The 19,137-nt window shown below is 44.7% G+C and overlaps 1 protein-coding gene across 1 annotated transcript in view; it reads right to left on the bottom strand.

The window, feature by feature from the left end:
* LOC149454796 (zinc finger FYVE domain-containing protein 26-like) overlaps positions 1-19,137 on the bottom strand; it is a gene marked incomplete at both ends in the record, with an annotated part of 198,750 nt that overhangs the window by 52,744 nt on the left and 126,869 nt on the right. The window contains 2 exons of the mRNA XM_089687070.1: positions 14,392-15,045; positions 15,144-15,359. Of these exons, the coding sequence (XP_089543196.1) occupies positions 14,392-15,045; positions 15,144-15,359 (870 nt within the window). The remainder of the gene's footprint in view (positions 1-14,391; positions 15,046-15,143; positions 15,360-19,137) is intronic.

Below are 19,137 nucleotides of genomic sequence, written 5' to 3'. Positions count from 1 at the left end.
CTCCTGCACCTCCGGTCGCAGCAGCCCACGAGCTGGCTCCTGGGCCTTCCGCATCACTCCCTATGGCGGAACCCTGAGTACCCTTACCCGAGCGCTTCCACGGGGATCACACACGCTTTCGGTCATTTCGTGACTCCTGTCTGCTCTATTTTGAACTGCAACCACGGACCTTTTTGACAGAATCGGTGAAAGTGGGGTTTGTTATCTCCCTGTTGCAGGGTGAACCCCAAGACTGGGCCCACCGACTAAGGGGAAATAATGATCCCCATCTGGATACGGTTGACAACTTCTTTAACGCTATGGCCATCTTATACGATGACCCACAACGGGCGGCCTCGGCCGAGGCCACATTATACGCACTCCGACAAGGTCGGCGAGCGGCTGAGGAATACGCCTCTGACTTTAGGCGCTGGATGGGAGACACTCGCTGGAACGAGTTTGCACTTTTGCACCAGTTCCGTATGGGCCTATCTGAGGCTCTGAAAGACGAGCTCGCCCGGGTGGAGGTGCCCGAAACATTAGAGGACTTGATTGCACTCACCATTAAAATTGACCGTAGGCTACGGGAGCGCAGATTGGAGAGGTCTGGTCAGGGTCGCGGAAATACCTGGGGGTCATTCCAAGGATCCAGTCAACATACTAGGCCAAACATCCAGAACCTGCCGTCTGAAGATGCTCCCGAACCCATGCAGCTAGGCCTGGCACGGCCTAAAACTACCGCCAGAGGAACGCCAGCGCAGACGCTCCCAGAATCTGTGTCTCTACTGCGGTGAAGCTGGTCACATGGTACGTTCCTGCCCGCAGAAACTGAGTAAGTTCACCTCATCTTCTTTATCTATTGGCAATATGAATCCGTCCCAATACTTGGTTGTCCCCCTCTCCTTTCAGCTTTCAGAAAGGACCGTGGAGGTGACGGCCATAGTTGATTCGGGGGCATGCAGCTGTTTTGTGGATATCAATTTTGCTCACCAGCAGGGTATCCCCCTCCGTCCAAAGGAGAAGGGGTTTCACATCTTTTTGGCTGATGGGTCCCGGATAAAGTCAGGGGTGGTTAACCAGGAGACCCCTTCCATTGTGACTTCCATTGCCGGTCAGCACCGGGAACTCCTCCGCCTGGATGCTATTGCATCACCCCTTTTCCCAGTCATTCTGGGGCTCCCATGGTTGCGGGCCCATAACCCCCAAATTGACTGGGAAACTGGGGTTGTCTCTTTCCCTTCCCCATACTGTCGGGAACTGTGCCGAACTTCGGGCCCGGAGGTCCCCCAGGTCCTCCTGTGCTCTGAAGGGGATGCCAGCCTAAAACAAGTGATTCCTGCAGCCTATCATAAGTTTCTTGATGTGTTCAGTGAACGGGGAGCAGATACTCTACCCCCCACCGCCCATATGACTGTCCTATTGATCTGTTACCCGGTTCTGAAATTCCCTTCGGGCGAATTTTTCCCCTTTCTGAGCTAGAATTAGGGGCCCTGAAGGATTATATTGAGGACAGCCTCCGGAAGGGATTCATCCGTCCCTCCACTTCCCCAGCAGGTGCAGGGATCTTCTTTGTAGAAAAGAAAGACAAGACTTTGAGGCCATGTATTGACTATCGGGAGCTGAATAGGGTCACAATCAAAAATCGTTACCCATTACCACTGGTACCAGAATTATTCCAGAGCTTAAAAGCTGCAGTAGTATTTACCAAGCTGGACTTAAGGGGAGCCTACAACTTGGTTCGCATAAGGGAGGGGGATGAGTGGAAAACGGCCTTTCGCACCCGTTTCGGCCATTTCGAATACCTGGTCATGCCTTTCGGGTTGTGCAATGCGCCGGCCACCTTCCAGCACTTTGTAAACGACATCTTTAGGGACTTCCTGGACATCTTTGTCATTGTCTACTTAGATGACATTTTGATTTTCTCATCCTCCCTGGGGGAGCACAGGGTACATGTAACAAAGGTGTTGGTGCGGTTGCGGCAGCATGGGTTGTACGCTAAAGCAGAGAAATGTTGCTTTGAACAGGCTAGCGTTACATTTCTGGGTCTGATTATCTCCACCACGGGGGTCGCAATGGACCCTCAGAAGGTCTCTGCGATCCTAGATTGGCCTGAACCCACGGACAGGAAAAGCGTCCAACGTTTTATCGGGTTCACAAACTTCTACCGGAAGTTCATCAAGAACTTCTCGGGTCTGGTGTCCCCCATCACTCAGTTAACCAAGCTTGGGACGCGATTCAGATGGACGCCAGAGGCACAGGCAGCTTTTGAAGCACTAAAGAAGTTATTTACCTCGGCACCCATTCTGGGTCATCCCGACGCCTCCCTGCCCTACATCTTAGAAGTAGATGCGTCAGAAAACGCGGTTGGCTCCATCCTTTCCCAGCGAAAGGGCGCCAAGGAATTACTTCACCCAGTAGCATTCTTCTCACGGAAACTTACCCCTGCGGAGAAGAACTACGACATTGGGGATCGAGAACTACTGGCTATCAAGACCGCATTAGAAGAATGGAGGTACCTGCTGGAAGGTGCCTCACATCCCATCCTGATATTCACGGACCACAAGAACCTGGAATATCTGAGGACGGCCAAACGTCTGCGCCCACGACAAGCAAGATGGTCATTGTTTTTCTCGAGGTTCCAGTTCCACATCACATACAGGCCGGGATCAAAAAACACGAAGCCAGACGCGTTGTCACGTATGTACGAGGATGCCAAGGAGATCCCAGTACCTGACACTATTCTGCCTGCGGGAAACTTCTTGGCCCTCCAGGCGAACCTTCGCTCCGAGATCCTGAGAGCGTCCACAGCGATGTCTACCTCCGATGGGGCGCCCCTCCAGAACAAGGGGGGACTCCTATGGAGGGAGGACCAGATTGTGGTGCCGGAGGAAGCCCGAACCTTAGTCTTGGGGCATTTCCATGACCACCCGATGGCAGGACATTTTGGCCCGGTCAAGACCCTGGAACTTCTCAGACGTTCCTTCTGGTGGCCGGACATGGCCAAGGATTGTAAAAGTTACGTGGGCTCCTGTGCAATCTGCCAGCGGAACAAGCCTTCAAGAAATAAGGCGTGGGGCCTGCTATGTCCATTACTCATCCCTGAACGGCCCTGGCAGAAAATCTCTATGGACTTCATAGTCGAGCTTCCACCTTCACTGGACCACACAGCAATTCTCGTGGTCGTGGACCGTTTATCCAAGATGGCCCATTTCATTCCTTTACGGAAGACTCCATCAGCAGCCGAGACGGCGCAAGTTTTTATTCGAGAGGTTGTTAGACTGCATGGGGTTCCCGAAGACATCGTCTCGGACCAAGGGGTGCAGTTTACCTCGAGATTTTGGAGGGCATTGTGCAAAGCCCTGGATATCAAGCTATCCCTTTCCTCGGCATTTCACCCTCAGACCAATGGTCAGACCGAAAGGACCAATCAGACCCTAGAGCAATACCTGCGATGCTACACATCATTCTCTCAGGACGACTGGGTGCCACTTCTCCCTTTGGCGGAATTCGCGTACAACAACGCTTGCCATTCAGCAACAGGGCAGTCCCCGTTCTTCTCCAACTATGGGTTTCACCCTGTCTTCCTCCCGGATTTAGTCCCGGAATGCCCAATTCCAGCGACACAGGATGCACTAACCTTTTTCACTTCAAACAATAAAAAACTACAGGAAGCCATCCGTCAAGCCCAAGAAGACTACAAGAGGGCTTTTAATAGGAAGCGAAGAGGGAATCTGGTGTTGCGGCCCGGAGAGAAGGTTTGGCTGGCTACATCGAACTTGAAGATGCTCTGCCCGTCAAAACAGTTGGGACCTAAATTTATAGGCCCTTTTTGCATCAAACGGATGGTCAATGAAGTGGCCTATGAACTTGTTCTCCCTGAGACACTCAAGATCCACCCTGTCTTTCACGTGTCCCTGTTGAAGCCGGTAGTCCCTGATGCCTTCCCGGAATGGGAATCCAGGCCCCCGGAGGCCGTAACAGTTGAAGAGGAAGAAGAATTCAAGGTGGAGGCAATCCTGAAGTGCCGACGAAGGGGGGGCCAGACCCAATTTCTCATCAAGTGGAAGGGCTACGGCCCTGAGGACAATTCGTGGGAACCAGCCCATAATGTCCATGCACCTAGACTTGTCCGGAGGTTTCTTTGTGATCACCCGTGGTGGAGAGATCGGGTGGGCATCCGGAGGTTGCCCGTAGGGGGGGGCAATGTCAGGGATCCCCTCGATCCCTGCCGCGATGGTCCCGGCGCAGGCGCACTGCTCCGCCCTGTGCAGGGACACGGGCACTAGGTCCGGGCCGGCCACGGTGTTCGAGTTCGCGCATGCGCAGTAGAAGCCGCGGCCGCCCGCTGGGCACCAATGGCAGCGAAGGGCGGGATATTTATCATCATTGATATTGATCATTTCGTTGCCTTCTGGTCTTACCTGCTTCCTGTGATTCTAAACCTGTGCCTTGTAAGTTAATTGACCCGGATTGTTCTTGACCTGCTGATTTCTCCTGCCCAGACCCTTGCTTTGCCTGACCTCTCTCCCTGGATGCCCCTCATTAGATCTGACCTACTGTTGCTGACCTGGCGTGTGACCCGACGATTCTCTGCCTGCTCCCTTGTACCTTACCGTCCTCTACGTTACCAACTCGGCCTGTCTGACTTTGCACTTGCTCAGTCATCCATCCATCCCATCGGGGTCACCCGACCTCCTCACATCTGGCTCTCCCTGGTTGGAGCCCCTGGCGAACACACCTACCACTGACAGGTGTGCTCAGTAGTGGCGACCTGGTCTCGGGGTACTACAAGTCCATCCCCACCATCAGGGGCCCTGGTGAACAAGTACCCTGGGGCTTAGACTCCGCGCTCTGGGCACGCCTGACCAGTGGAGTGCTAGTGGTGCCGCTCGGCGGGCCCTCACAGTATAGCACAAGATGAATGGAGAAAATTCAAATATGTGTTGGAGAGGATGTGGAGAGACAGGCACGGTGTTTCACATATGGTGGGAATGTCCGAAAATCCAGGTTTTTTGGAAGATAATAGTCAAATTGATTGAAGAAATAACTGAAATTGACATAGGGTTAGACCCAACGACGTGCCTCCTACACAATGTGGAGACATCTGTAAATAAATATAAAGACTCAGGTATATGGTACTTCTTGAATGCGGCGAAAGGGTTGATACCCAAGTTTTGGCAGAAATCGGGGGTACCGAAGGAGGAAGACAGGATTAATAGAGTAAACCAGATAGGTAGAATGGAAAGATCATACCATATGCAGGAAGATAGGATGAGAGTTTATTATAGGAGATGGGAAAAGTGGGAAAGAGCAGGATTGAAAGAGAAATATAGGAAAATATGAACTAGGATGTTAGCAAAAAATTAATAAGCCTCGAGAGATTAGAATGTGCTAGAGTCTGCAGAGGGGGGGGAGGAGGGGGGATAAGGGGCGGGAAGGGGGTAGTGGGATGGGAAAGAAAAGAGTTTTTAACAGGGGAAAGGTAGAAATGTCATAAATGTCTATTTGTATGAGATTTATTCCCCTATTTGGGTATTTGTATTAACATGAAAAATTTTATAAATATTTAAATTAAAAAAAAAATAAAAAAAAAAATAAACATTTGGACTACGTATTTTTGGGGGGGATTATTTCAAGTTCTAGGTGAATGTACTAGCACCCCTAACACTTATTTTTGCTACCTATATAATATGTCCAAATCTTCCTTGTTCGAGTGCACATATGCAAGCATGTCCAAACGAACAAACCAAAAGCCCACTATTGCACCACAAGACCATGTTATGTACCAATGAATAGGTCGTGTTCAATGTGCAGCTAGCTATTCTTTTTCTACAATCCTCTTAACAGTAATAAATTGGGCCCCAAATTTATGTGGACTTTGGGCCTTTACCGGCAAATATATATTCGCCAATGTCATATGCACAATAGAGCTGCAAACATACAGTTGTGTTCAAAATAATAGCAGTGTGTTGAAAAAGTGAATAAAGCTCAAAATCCTTCTAATAGCTTTTATTTCCATACACACAAATGCATTGGGAACACTACACATTCTATTCCAAATCAAAACATGAAGAAAAATATCAAATTTGTGGTGTTCCTCTAAATAAATTGAAGAAAAGTGAATATTAGACTGTTCAAAAAAATAGCCGTGTTTGTATTCTTCTTTACAAACTCAAACATTCACTATATAAACTGAAAAATGTTTGAAGATTTTGCTTTCCTTTGAATTACTTAATATTTAGTTGTATAACCACTGTTTCTGAGGACTGCTGTACATCTGTGTTGCATGGAGTCAACCAACTTCTGGCACCTGTGAACAGGTATTCCAGCCCAGGATGATTGGACTACATTCCACAGTTCTCCATTTCTTGGTTTTGCCTCAAACTGCATTTTTGATGTCACCCCACAAGTTATTGGATTAAGATCCGGGGATTGGGCTGGCCACTCCATAATGTCAATCTTGTTGGTCTGGAACAAAGATATTGCACGTTTACTGGTGTGTTCGGGGTCGTTGTCTTGTTGGAACACCCATTTCAAGGGCATTTCCTCTTCAGCATAAGGCAGCATGACCTCTTCAAGTATTCTGATGTATTCAAACTAATCCATGATCCCTGGTATGCGATAAATAGGCCCAACACCGTAGTATGAGAAACATCCCCATATCATGATGCTTGCACAAGCATGCTTCACTGTCTTCAGTGTGTACTGTGGCTTGACTTCAGTGTTTGGGGGTCGTCTGACAAACTGTCTTTGGCCACTAGACCCAAAAAGAACAATTTTACTTTCATCAGTCCACAAAATGTTGCGCCATTTCTCTTTAGGCCAGTCAATGTGCTCTTTGGCAAATTTTAACCTCTTCAGCACGTCTTTTTTTCAACAGTGGGACTTTGCGGGGGCTTCTTGCAGATCGCTTGGCTTCACATAGGCGTCTTCTAATTGTAACATTACTCACAGGTAACTTTAGCCCTTAGAGCTGATTGTTGGCTGAGTCCTTGCCATTTTGGCTATTCTTCTATCCATTCAAATGGTAGTTTTTCGCTTTCTTCCACATCTTTCAGGTTTTAGTTGCCATTTTAAAGCATTTGCAATCATTTTAGCTGAGCAGCCTATCATTTTCGGCACTTTTTTATATGTTTTCCCCTCTCCAATCAACAGTAAATTATTTGCCATGTAGAAATATTATTTCTACCAAAAACAGTAATTGATCAGGTTAGTGATGTCTGACTGCTATTATTTTGAACACAACTCTACATTCACCAATGTCAAATTTACAATAGAACTGCCAACATATATTTGTGAATGTCATATACTCAATGGAGCCGCATGGAAAATTGCACAATGGTGCACAAATAAACGTCAAGACGGCTGTTGGAGGAGGCGCTAGAGCAGCTGTCATGCCGCTTGCGGAAGGACGTTTGCACACACTTGGAAGTGGCAGTGAGGGGTGTTAGTGGATGGGAGTGTAGTTAGGAGAGTTTAGTGGTAATTTGCAAGTCTATTTTTTAGCTTTGTGAATTGTTCTTTTGTGGAATTCCACACCACATCTGGACATGGCGAGATCGCTGTTCTCCACAAAGGAGCAGATCCTCAATTGCCTGGGGAAAAATTACTAATAATTGTATTTTCCGTTGAAAACATGTCCAATTCCTAGATACATTGAGGTACATAGCAGAGGTTCAAGGTATTCCATAGAAGAAAGTATTGTTCTTCCTAACTATACAGGTGGCACAGACGCAAGCATACACCCAGGACCACTGTTCGATATCACGGGGCCCCATAAAGCATACCTGACAGCCCCCCACCGCCAGAGAAAATATCCAAATTATATTTATGGTAAAAATACACTAAAAACATTATTAAAAGGACACAATCCCAACCAAATTCCTGTGAAATCTAAATGATAAAATAGTACTGAGTTCATAAATAAAGCTGTGTAATTTAGGTCTTGGGGCTCATTCACATGGGTGCTGTGGCCTGCAGAGTGGGAATCAGTGGTTTGTTTTTGTGGCCGTCGCCGTTTGCAGGCAACCTATGTTACACAATGGAAATGCTGCAGGTCATAATTTGACAAGCATATGGGTGCAGGTGTACAGCCCTGAACACAGACAGTGAGCATTCAGGGTCACTTCCCCACGCCTTCACACCTGTCAGATTAAAACCTGTGTTCATACAGCTGCTGTGTCCCCACAGTGTAACAGGTGGCTCCAGCCACATGAACAACCCCCTCATTCATGCTGTACAGGCCACAGGACCTATGTGAATAGGGCATTTTTTTACTTTTTTTTTCCTAAGCTCATTAATTTCAATGGGCTGCCTAATGTGTGGGAACATGCAAAAATACTGCAGGCATATTATTTTAAAAGTGTGCTGCACCTAACCGTACAGTAGTGTGGTGCCATGCGTTTTGGTGGCTGTGAATGCGTCTGTTTACTAGACGTGTGGAGGTGCAATTAAGTTTTCATCATGGTACCTGCGCACATCTGCAGAGGGTATTGCATTTCTTTGCTGTGCTGGAAAAAACGTGCTCTTGCATGCGTTTCTGCACCAAAAATGGTGTGAACAAGTCTTAAGGGCCAGTTTACACTATAGAAACAGTCTAGATGTGTTCCAGATGCATTTTTGCATGCACTTTTTTGATGCATGTTTAGCGTGTTACAGTGCATTTTGGATGCATTTTTAGTGTGTTCCAGTGCATTTTTTTATGCATTCCAGTTCATTTTTTTTCCCCTTTCTTAAATTTAATTAGGGACATGTGCATTTTAGTGCATTCCAGGGTGTTTTACCATGTTCCAGTACAGTTCTATGCATAAACAATGCAGCCTGTTCAACTTTTTTGGCAGCACCTGCAACGCACTGGAACTGCAAGAGCTGATGTGAACTATGACATTGACAACCATATAACCTTTTTGTGCGTTTTGGATGCAAAAAGAGCAACTGAAACACATGTACTGTGAACTGGCCCTTAAGGTCATATATAAAGGTCATATATAAAGGCTATAGGTAAGGGAACGGGACTGACCAGGAATTGTGAATTCATACAGACTAGTAGCGAGATACAATCAGGAATCATATAATAATGTGAGATCTGAGCTGTAGGTGATGGGAAATGAGACACATTTACTTGATCAGTAAATAGTTAAATAAAAAGAGTGGGGCGGTGATACATAGATTTGCAGATGGAATAGGTGATGACGGGGGGGTCAAGTTGTTTAAAGAGAGAGGTTTAAGGGCTCATTCACACTTGACTTTATTTATAACTCTTGACAAACGGCCTTATAGCATTTGACAGGTGTTTGGGAAGCATCTTTAACTCTCCTCAAATGCTCCCCAACCGCCCTATGTGCGGTTTTGAGGCATGTGATAAGCATTTGCCAAGAATTAAAACTGCACCACAAATGCCTGTAATTAAGTTAAATGGTATTAACGCTGCGAAAACGCCTCGCAACCACACCGCAAACGTCTGCCAGGCATTTGAGGAGTGGCATCATAGACTTCAACTCCTCCTGACTCGGCATGAGGCGCCAGTTTTGCCATGACGCAATTCTAATGCTTCAGTGTGAACAGCACTGTGTGCTTCCATGTGCAGAATTTTCATAGGCGTTTGAGAAGTGTAAAAAAACCCAAACGTCTGTCTGACAAAGCTAGTGTGAATGTAGCCTTAGAGAAGATAAACAAAGTTGTAATTAAATACAAACAGAAGGAAAATTGAAAGTTTCAAACTTGTCAGAAGAACAGGACGCAGGTAAGATTCACTCCCTTTGCACTTAGTAGCCAAAATCTTAATTGATTGATCAATACCCTGGAAATTGATCTCCATATTTTGGGCATTCACAAATGTCATGGAGCTTACAATCTAAGACCAGAAACTCATACATACACTAGGCCCAATTAACCTAACAGCATGTCTTTGGAGTGTTGGCAGAAACACACCGTGCATGCAAACTGGGATGCAGACAGGTGCAGACAGGTGCAGCCATGACTGGGATTAGAAATCATGAATTATGTGCTGTAAGTTCTGAGTTCTAACCACTAAGCCACTGTAGGAGACAGAGTTTGAGCTGCAATGTAGAATAGTTACATTGTTTAAAAATAATGATAAGCGAGCGCTGGTAAAATTATATAAACTACTAAAATGGTATTACACAAGATAAATATAGTTATAGATATGAAGGTAGCAGCTAGCACTCAGGGTATTGGCAACAGCCCCAGAATAGAAATATGTTAAAGTAATAGTAGTTAAAGTAATGCTATAAATGCATGTTATCAAACGCATGTAAAATAAAAAAAAGTGCAAATAAGTGCAATAATGATGTAATAATGATGTAATAATGATGTAAACTGGTAAATGATGCTAAAAAAAGTTCATATAATCATTTCTGAATAATGGAATGTCCTTTGTGTTAGAGTACCAACTCAGAGAGTGCCTATGAATGGCACGTGTGGTTTATCCATGACGAACAGTAGTGCATGAACTCGTGAAAGGTAATCCACCCTTGGGATGGGTGTACACTCACCAGAACAAAAGTATTAATGCGCATGGGTTATACACATCACACATCTGGGGGTGCAACGGTATGCTGGCAGCTATGGGTTAGTCATCCAGCTCCATCCATCCATCAGGGTGGGTGCCAAAATGGTCCTGGGGAGGAATTAGCTCAGCCACAGGAGCCAGAAAGGTGCTCAATAGTGTAGTACTTTATTATAATGGTCACGAGTAACAATTTAAAATATCCAGGTGGAGTAATAAAAATAATAGCAAAGCGAGTACTTCTCTACCTGGCGGGACAGGCCTAGTTCCTATTGATACAAACTTTCCCCTAGACACTCCCATTCAGCCCTTCCCAAAATCAGGCTGTCAGGGGGTCATATTTCTGAAGACCTATACTAATCTGTATAGTCAACCCCAAAGTACTGTTCCTTCCTCTATTCTAGATTTTTTTGGGAGCTCTGCCTCTACTGCCACTTGAAGAAGCCCATAGGGACCTTATGGAACAGCCCTTTTCCTGTGCGTAGGTGAAGAAGGTCATACAGATGTTGTATTCCAATAAATCACCTGACGGTCTCCCCAAGAATTGTTAATAGAAATTGACTGATCTTCTGGTCCCACAAATGACACAAACAGCAACACAAATGAGCCTTTTTGCTGATGGTGTTCTCATGTATACCGCTCCTCAGGAGACTCTACTCAATCTAATGTCTTTAATGCAACAATTTTTTCAAATTTTTGGGCTTTGAACTCCCCAAAAAAGACGGCCCTTAATGTTTCTTTTCCCCCTCCATGGTAAACAATCTGCAGACTGCCTATAATTTTCAATGAGCCCAACATTCTCTTCCATATTTGGGGATTCATTTAACGGCTTCTATTGAAACCCAATGGTGGAGGTCCTCCCTAAGTCTCCTAAATAGAGAGGGGATAGTTATCCCCCTCTATTTAGGAGACTTAGGGAGGACCTCCACCATTGGGCGGATTATTCTGTCATGGTTTGGCAGAGTCAATTCTATTAAAATTACTTTTTTACATAGAATATTTTATTATTTTAGGATCCTATCAGTAGCAGTCCTGAGAGGCAATCTACAGTGTCTCCAAGTTGAAGTTCTCCGTTTTTTTGGGGAAACAAAGTCCCGGATGAAGAAGTTGACATTATATGCCTCAAAACCACAAGGTGGGATTGGCCTCCCCAATTTACGAGCTTATTACCAAGCGACTCAAATTACCCAACTTGCATATAATATGGCTAAAGAGTCTAAACCCTCTGGGTTTCTGTTGAAGCTCTCTTCTCCTGCTGTCCTTTTGCCATTGGGTCATTGCCATGGCTTTCTAATAGTCTACACCCTCCCATTTTGCGTCCAACTCTATCACACTCATTAGCTGTCTGGGACAGCCCTACCTTCGCCACAGACACCACTGGCACCTATTTTTTGCAATCCTGAGTTCCCACCAGGGTTCACACCCACTCTATTTTAATGGTGGATTAACAAGGGATTCCTGAGCATTAGTTTATAAGATCCAAACTCAAATTATTAACTGGCTCTCTCAAATTGACTCTCCTCGAAATATGTTGTCAACCACAGAACGTTCTAAGGGGCAGAGTGTCTGAAGTATACATCTCTCACAGAATCGACATCTAAGCTTCCTAATATGACTCAATGAAAACGGGAATTGAACCTTACTTTTGATTTGTCTAAATGCCAAGATATTGCTTAAACTCTATCCAAAGTATCTATTAATACATTGATAGAAGCAAAATATAACAGTTTTACGTTTAATATTAAACGTTTAATTTTCCCTCACGAGTCGCAAAAATGTATCGCCTGACTGTTTTCGACGTTGCGCCCAACTGGGAACTATGCATCATATCAGGTGGCAATGCCCTGTGGTCACAAGATTTTGGATTCAGATGTTCAATTTTATTTACTCAGTGACAGGTGTGAATATCTGTAGATCCCCACAACTATAGCTTTTTAAGAAATTCCCTGATGAGGTCCCTAAAAAGGCATCATAATTGATCTCATACATGTTTTGATCACTGTAGCCAAATACTGAAAACAGTTGGTGGTCCCACTTGCTTAGAAGGGCTAAACTAAACTGGATTATGGTCAATAATAGACTAACCTGCATCCTTCATAACAATACTAAGAAATCTGAAAGAACTTGGGATCAGTGGATCCATTATATAATGATTTCTTAGGATGTCCTGGATTGACCCTCCTTTTGTTTTCGACTCTGGAAAATGTTTTTTTTTCCCCTCTCTCTCTCACTCTCTTCTTTATTTTCTCTTCTTATATTAAGTAACTTGATTGCAGAGGTCCCTAGGGCCTTTTGTGGCACCAGGCCCACATATGTTCTCAGGACTAGTGCACAGTAGTTCCTACCGTTTCTCCTTCTCCCCTTTTCCCCCACTGTGCAATTGTTAATACACCTTTATATACTATTGTAAAAATGTAGTTTTTTCTATCAGGTTTCATTCTATTTCTGGTCCCTCGTGGGCTGGGTTAGCATTCTTAATCTCTTGAAGATTATCATCATTTCTAACTCATACAGTATATGATTTATGTCTGAGATCATAACTTGCCTGTTCATTTGATAATGAATGTGGAATTCTGTTATATTGATACTCTGTGAAATGATGTCTATTTGACTGTTCTAATTTTACTTCTGCAATCTCTAAACAGTCCGGTACAGTCCCACTGTAAGACTTTTGTCAGAAAGTTGTAATCCACAAAACTGCCACGCACCTAAACAGCAGTACACACCAAACAGCTATGGCAATCAAAGACAAAAGGCATGACAAGTGTAAACATGTGACGCTCAAAGCATGTCAGCATGCATTCTTGCACATTGCAAAGTTTTACATTTATGGTGACATACGTCACGCTTTGATGCATGCTGCTGTTTAGATGTGGGGCAGCCTGGGGGTTATAGTGTTGTCAACATTTTAATAACACAGTGGGATAGTGTCAGGTTGAGGTTTGCATGTAGGCTTATTTTGCTGTGTGATTCAATAAAGTGTATACTGATACCTGTCCCAGTTACCATTTCCAATTCTTTATTTATTTGTCATATACTGCTTGATTTGGGGTAGTGGTATCCACACACAATACTATATATTCATTTATCAGGATTTATATGTGGGAAGGTTTTATGCTTTTTGTTGTTTAGACCAGTGTTGTTCAACTGGAGTGCAGCAGCAAAACTGCCCCAACCCATCACAATCTGATCAGAAAGCAATACTGTGTACACACAAAAGGGACAGCCCACAGCTTCTCCTGGCTCTCTCCTCCCAACTGACATCTGTACTCCTGTCGACAGCCCAGAAGCTGTGTAGACCATCTGACCTGTCCTTAGCAACCAATTACATATGTTGGTATGACCAGGGAGGCCCACACAGCTTCCTGGTTGCTGGGGGAGAGAGCAGCCCACACCTCCTTTGGCTCTCTCCTCCACTTTGTCACTGTCACTATGCCTGTAGCGATGAGATGGATGTGGTGGGAACTCTGTGCTAGGAGGGAGCATTTGGGGGGAATTTACAACTTACAGACCACTAAAGTCCAACTTACAAACTACTTTTTAGGGCATATAGCTTCCCTCACTGTACACAAATGCGGTGCCTTTTGCAGACATGGGTGGGTGTCAATTATACCGCAGTACCAGGTGTTTTGGTGCAGAGGGATTTTAAAAATTATGCAGCACCTTTTCTGGTTCCTGAGCAAAGAGCAGCCCATTACAGAACACACAAAAAAGCTAGTGCGCTCAGATGCACCTCCTGGTGTTAACAAGCCCTCAGACTGGTGTGCCCTGGAAGTTTGCACAATTCTAAAGGGTACCTTGACTGAAAAAAAGGTTGAAAACACCGGTTTATACTTCTATTGTAGTCTACTAAACTTTATTTTAAAGACAAAAGAAGAACTTACCTGCATTTCTGTTGCTCATGACCACCTTATATCTCCACTGAGCTTCATGAATATAGTTAGATAGCTGAGCCACTCTGATGCTGAAATAATCTGAAGAAATTGGTGTAGTTTCACCCTTAAGTAGGCTTTGCTCATCATTTAGGGAGAAACAATTTGGAGGAAGAGCGTTTATTAGCTCCACCTGTTCTCCCAACATTTTTAAGAAAGTATCCAATATAATTTCATCAGCTAAAAATCCAGTCAAACCAGCAGTAAAGTGTTTCAGATTTATGTAGTCAGCCCCAGTACTGTTCCATAAAGTGCTGTGAATATTATTCATAGTACAAAATGATAATTCTTGTAAACCTTCAGTTAAATTATCTTTGTTCAGGTTGCTACTAGTATGTTGGGGACTAATAAAAGAGGATGTCATGAACCCTGCCGTATCAATACTGATGTCCAAGCTTCCAAGTCTACCAACATTCATACCCATGTCTTCTTTAATCTCTTCCATGGGACAGCCATCAAACAGTGGAGTCTCTGGGGCTAGATCATTCAATGACGCAAACATTAAAGAGAAAATGTTCTCCACAAGCTCCAGTTTCAGTCGAGGAGGCAGAAGACATAAATAATACTGACATTTAGTGAGATACTGTATAAAAAGACCTGAGGAGTCTGAAACAGAAGGAAAAAAACACATATCAGCAAATGTATCCTCAAAACAGAGAAACAAACGAGAGTCATACATTATTCTAAATGGTAAAGAACAATACCTTGAGAGAAAGCGTTCTCCCTGCCAGGTTCTTTTAGAAATTCTACATCTACAAGAGATCCATTCATTTGGTTGGCATGGCTGTTCCTGCACTGAGCACGCTTGTTAGCCTGGATACAAAGTGCATACATTGCATACTTTAATCCACAAAACGCCTGAAACATGACAGTGCTGCGTTCCTGTGCCAGGTCATGTGCTTCCCTCTGATTTACAGAAACTGCAAGAATGATGAAAGATAAAATTAGAAAGCAGATGTATCTTGATTTAACAGAATTAACTTGCCATTTCACTTCTGTGATGCCATTGCCATTTTAGTCCAGGCTTCCTGTTCATATAGCACCATCCCTGCCAACACGCGATGTAAGGGAAACCATCCAAATTTCAGGCATTTCTCTTCACACACAGTGGTGAACAGAATAGGAAAGTGAAGGAAAGATAAATATACAATAATTTGATGCAAGGGCAGGCACCACAGTGAGTGGGCAGATTATTCTTAGTTTCAATTTGATCCATTTTGCATAAAATCAGCCCTGTTCCATAAAGAGTTCCTAATTCTTACCTATTCAGGGCAAAGAGCAAATTCTCACCTCTAACAATCTCCAGAAAAGCTCCATACTCTACCTCCGTTGGGGCATACTAGGTACTTCTGGGAATGGGGGAGCTTAAACCATGGGTTAAAGCAGCTACATTCACGCAATTGAAAACTGGCAAAAACAGAAAGCAGCAAGGGCATTCCCCTATATAACCTCTCCCACTCCAACCTAGCCTCAACATCCTCATTTAAGTGGGGTCAGGGTACAGTATCCCAAAGCCAAAGATAAGAAAATGACTGATCCAAAAGCTGCAGAGGCTATAGTGCAGCCAGGAATAATGATAGCAGAACTGTCTGAGGCAGTTGATGGGCCACTATTATTTCCACAGATACCAATGATGGGGCACCAAGTCTCCCAATGGCATGAACAATGAGGCTCTTTTCCTTCCACTGACACCAGCAATAAGGCACTATTCCTCCCACTGATACCGACGATGGGGCACTATTGCTTCTACTGACACAATGATAGGGCATTATTCCTATCCGTAATACCCATTATGGGGCACAATTCCTCCTCCTACTGACCACAGGCCCTATGTAATTTTTTTTTATTCCCACTGACCACAGTCCAGCCCCCCCTAAAGTCTGAAGGACAGTAAACTATCCCGTTATTTAAAAAGTTTGGAGACCCCCACACCCCCCACCATAAAGTGAAAGGAAAGCTCTGGAAAGTGAGGGTAATTTCAATCTGTGTAGCAGAGGGCTGTCAATGGCTCCTTTTGCACAGATTACTTTAATAACGTGGTACAGAACCAACAGTTAAAAAAAAAAAAATACTAGTAACTTTACACTGAAACTAGCCATAGAGGTCATACAATGGAAGTCCCATTGCGAGAGAGTGCTGTGATTTGTTTTGTCAAATGTGCTGGGAAAAAAAAGAAGGTGGCAAAACATAGGAACAATGAAAAAACTTTTTTTCACATATCATTGGCAGTTAGTGGCATGAAGGCATCATAAAGCATTAAAAGGAATGGAATATGGCCATATTGCAAGGAGTAGACTGGAGTTGAGTTAAAGTGATTCTAAAGGCTTATTTTAAAAAAACAAAACAAAGCAGGTTTGTGCTTACCTGCTGTGTATAGTAGTTTTGCACAAAGCAGCCTGGTCCTCCTCTTCTCAGGTCCCCCGCCAGGGCTCCTGGCCCCTCCTTCCTGTCGGGTACCCCCACAGCAAGCAGCTTGCTATGGGGGCACCCACTGTTCCATGTGTCCATACACGCTTGGCTCCGCCTTTTCTTTTCTCATTGGCTGTAATTGACAGCAGTGTGAGACAAGGGAGTGGGAGCCACTTCTGTTTCAGCCAATGAGAAGAGGCAGTACCAGGATATCCCAGACTGCAGTGCACAATGCTGGATCGAGAAGGAGCTTAGGTCAGTATTGGGGGGGAATGCTGCACACAGAAGGTTTTCTTTTTTTTTTTTATAATCAAGCAAACTTTTATTGAGGGACAGATATGCAGCCACATCTTACATTCAACGACACCCGACCGCCCACCAGGACCCTTGCTGTAGAAGCACGATAGCCGTAGGAGCATGATAGCCGTAGTACCATTTAAGGAACTTGGGCCCAGAACTTGGGCCCAAAACCAAAGTTGCATAAACATTCCCATAAGTACCCCCACTCCATGGAGTCAAAAGCCTTGGCTGCATCTAGGGAGACCACCACCCTAGAGCCCGTATTAGTAGGGGTAGCTTGCTGATTCACGAATAGCCTCTGGAGATTGAATGCCAAATTCTTAGCTGGCATAAACCAGACCTGATCCGGATGAATTAAATTGAGTATGACTTTATTTAAACGCAAGGCCAGAGCCTTAGCCAAAATCTTAATATCCAATTGCAGGAGAGAAATGGGGCAATAAGACTCACGAGTGAGGGGTCCTTCCCGGGCTTAAGGATAAGAACAATTAAAGCTTTGCACATAGACTAAAGATAGAGGCAGATTCAAAGATATGTTGATATAAAGAATGTAGACGGGGGATTAACAAATCCTGAAAATAAGTGTAAAACTCCAAAAGTCCATCAGAGCCCGGCGCCTTCGAGGAGGACAGGTGGCCATAGACTCGGCAATATCGTCTGTGGAAATAGGAGCCTCCAAAAGAACAACCTGGGGGGGGGGGGGTAAAGGGTAGGAAATGGTATGGTTTGTAAAAATTGAGTGAGCTCATCCGGAGAATCATGAACCGTGGAGGAGTAGAGATTAGAAAAAAAAGTTACGAAACTTCACCGCCACCTGATCTGGATCAGTAATACTAGCACCTGAAGCGCCCTTCAAAGAGATCACGACAGGGGGTCGAAGATCCAAATGGGCCAACCCAGTTCTCCATGTTTGACTATTCTCTGCCTAGTAGAAAAAGTATGTTGCTTAGCCTTCTCAAAGAGAAGATGATTGACCAGACGAGCCTGCAACCTGACCAATGAGCACGCATCACTCGAGGGGTTCACTTGAAACAAATGTTCTAGGTCGAGTAAACGCCCCTGTGCCTGTCAAACAGCCAAGCTAGATGTAGATTTGTATCTGGGGATGCGGGACGCATCATATAATTTAAAGGAGTCCCAAACAGAACCAAAGTCAGCTGAACCCACATTATCCGTAAAATAGCAACTTCAAGCAGTCTGCACATCCTCCAGATTTGGGATAACAGTCAGCCAGAAAGGATTCAACCTCCACATATAAATAGGGGGGGGAAGAAGGCTGGCTGAATGTCATCCAGTGAGGAGCGTGGTCCGATAATACCCGAGGGGCAAAACCAGCCCCCCCCCCAGCATGGATAGTAACTATTTAGATATAAATATATAATCTATGTGAGACATCGTGGAGTAGGAGGCCGAAAAACAGGAGTAAGCCCTAGTCATGGGGTGCAAATATCTCCAGGTGTCCACCAGCGCAAATTCCATCAAAAGCTTACCAAACCGGATAACAAGGGATGGAGTAGGAGCAGAGGGGTCATAATCCAGTTTATCAAAACTAGGGTCTATAACCATATTAAAATCCCCCAACTACACTGTAGGGATACCAGGATGACACGCAATGAATGACAGACCCTTATTGAATACCGCAAACTGAAAGGGGGGAGGGATATAATATGCCAATAGCAACATTTCAAGACCATTAAGAACAGCATGTAAAAAAAGGAACCTACCCTGAGGATCCGCCTGCAATGTCAATAACTGAAAACGGACCGTCTTAGCAATCACTATGGCAATGCCACGTGAATTGGAGGTATAGGTAGCCTGATACAGCCAACTAATCCAGGGATTTTTAAGGGCCATCTGAAGTTGACTGAGGACGTGCGTTTCCACAAGGAAAACCACATTAGCCCGCAGAGATTTTAGTTGGGACATAATTGCAATCCGCTTACGCCGAGCTCTCATACCGCGGAAGTTCCACGTCAGGAACTTAAGGGA

The sequence above is a fragment of the Staurois parvus genome, unplaced genomic scaffold, assembly GCF_062004578.1.
Source record: "Staurois parvus isolate SC_StPar_1 unplaced genomic scaffold, SC_StPar_1.0 ptg000416l, whole genome shotgun sequence".
NCBI lineage: Eukaryota > Metazoa > Chordata > Amphibia > Anura > Ranidae > Staurois > Staurois parvus.
This window is presented reverse-complemented; position numbering and strand designations above follow the sequence as displayed.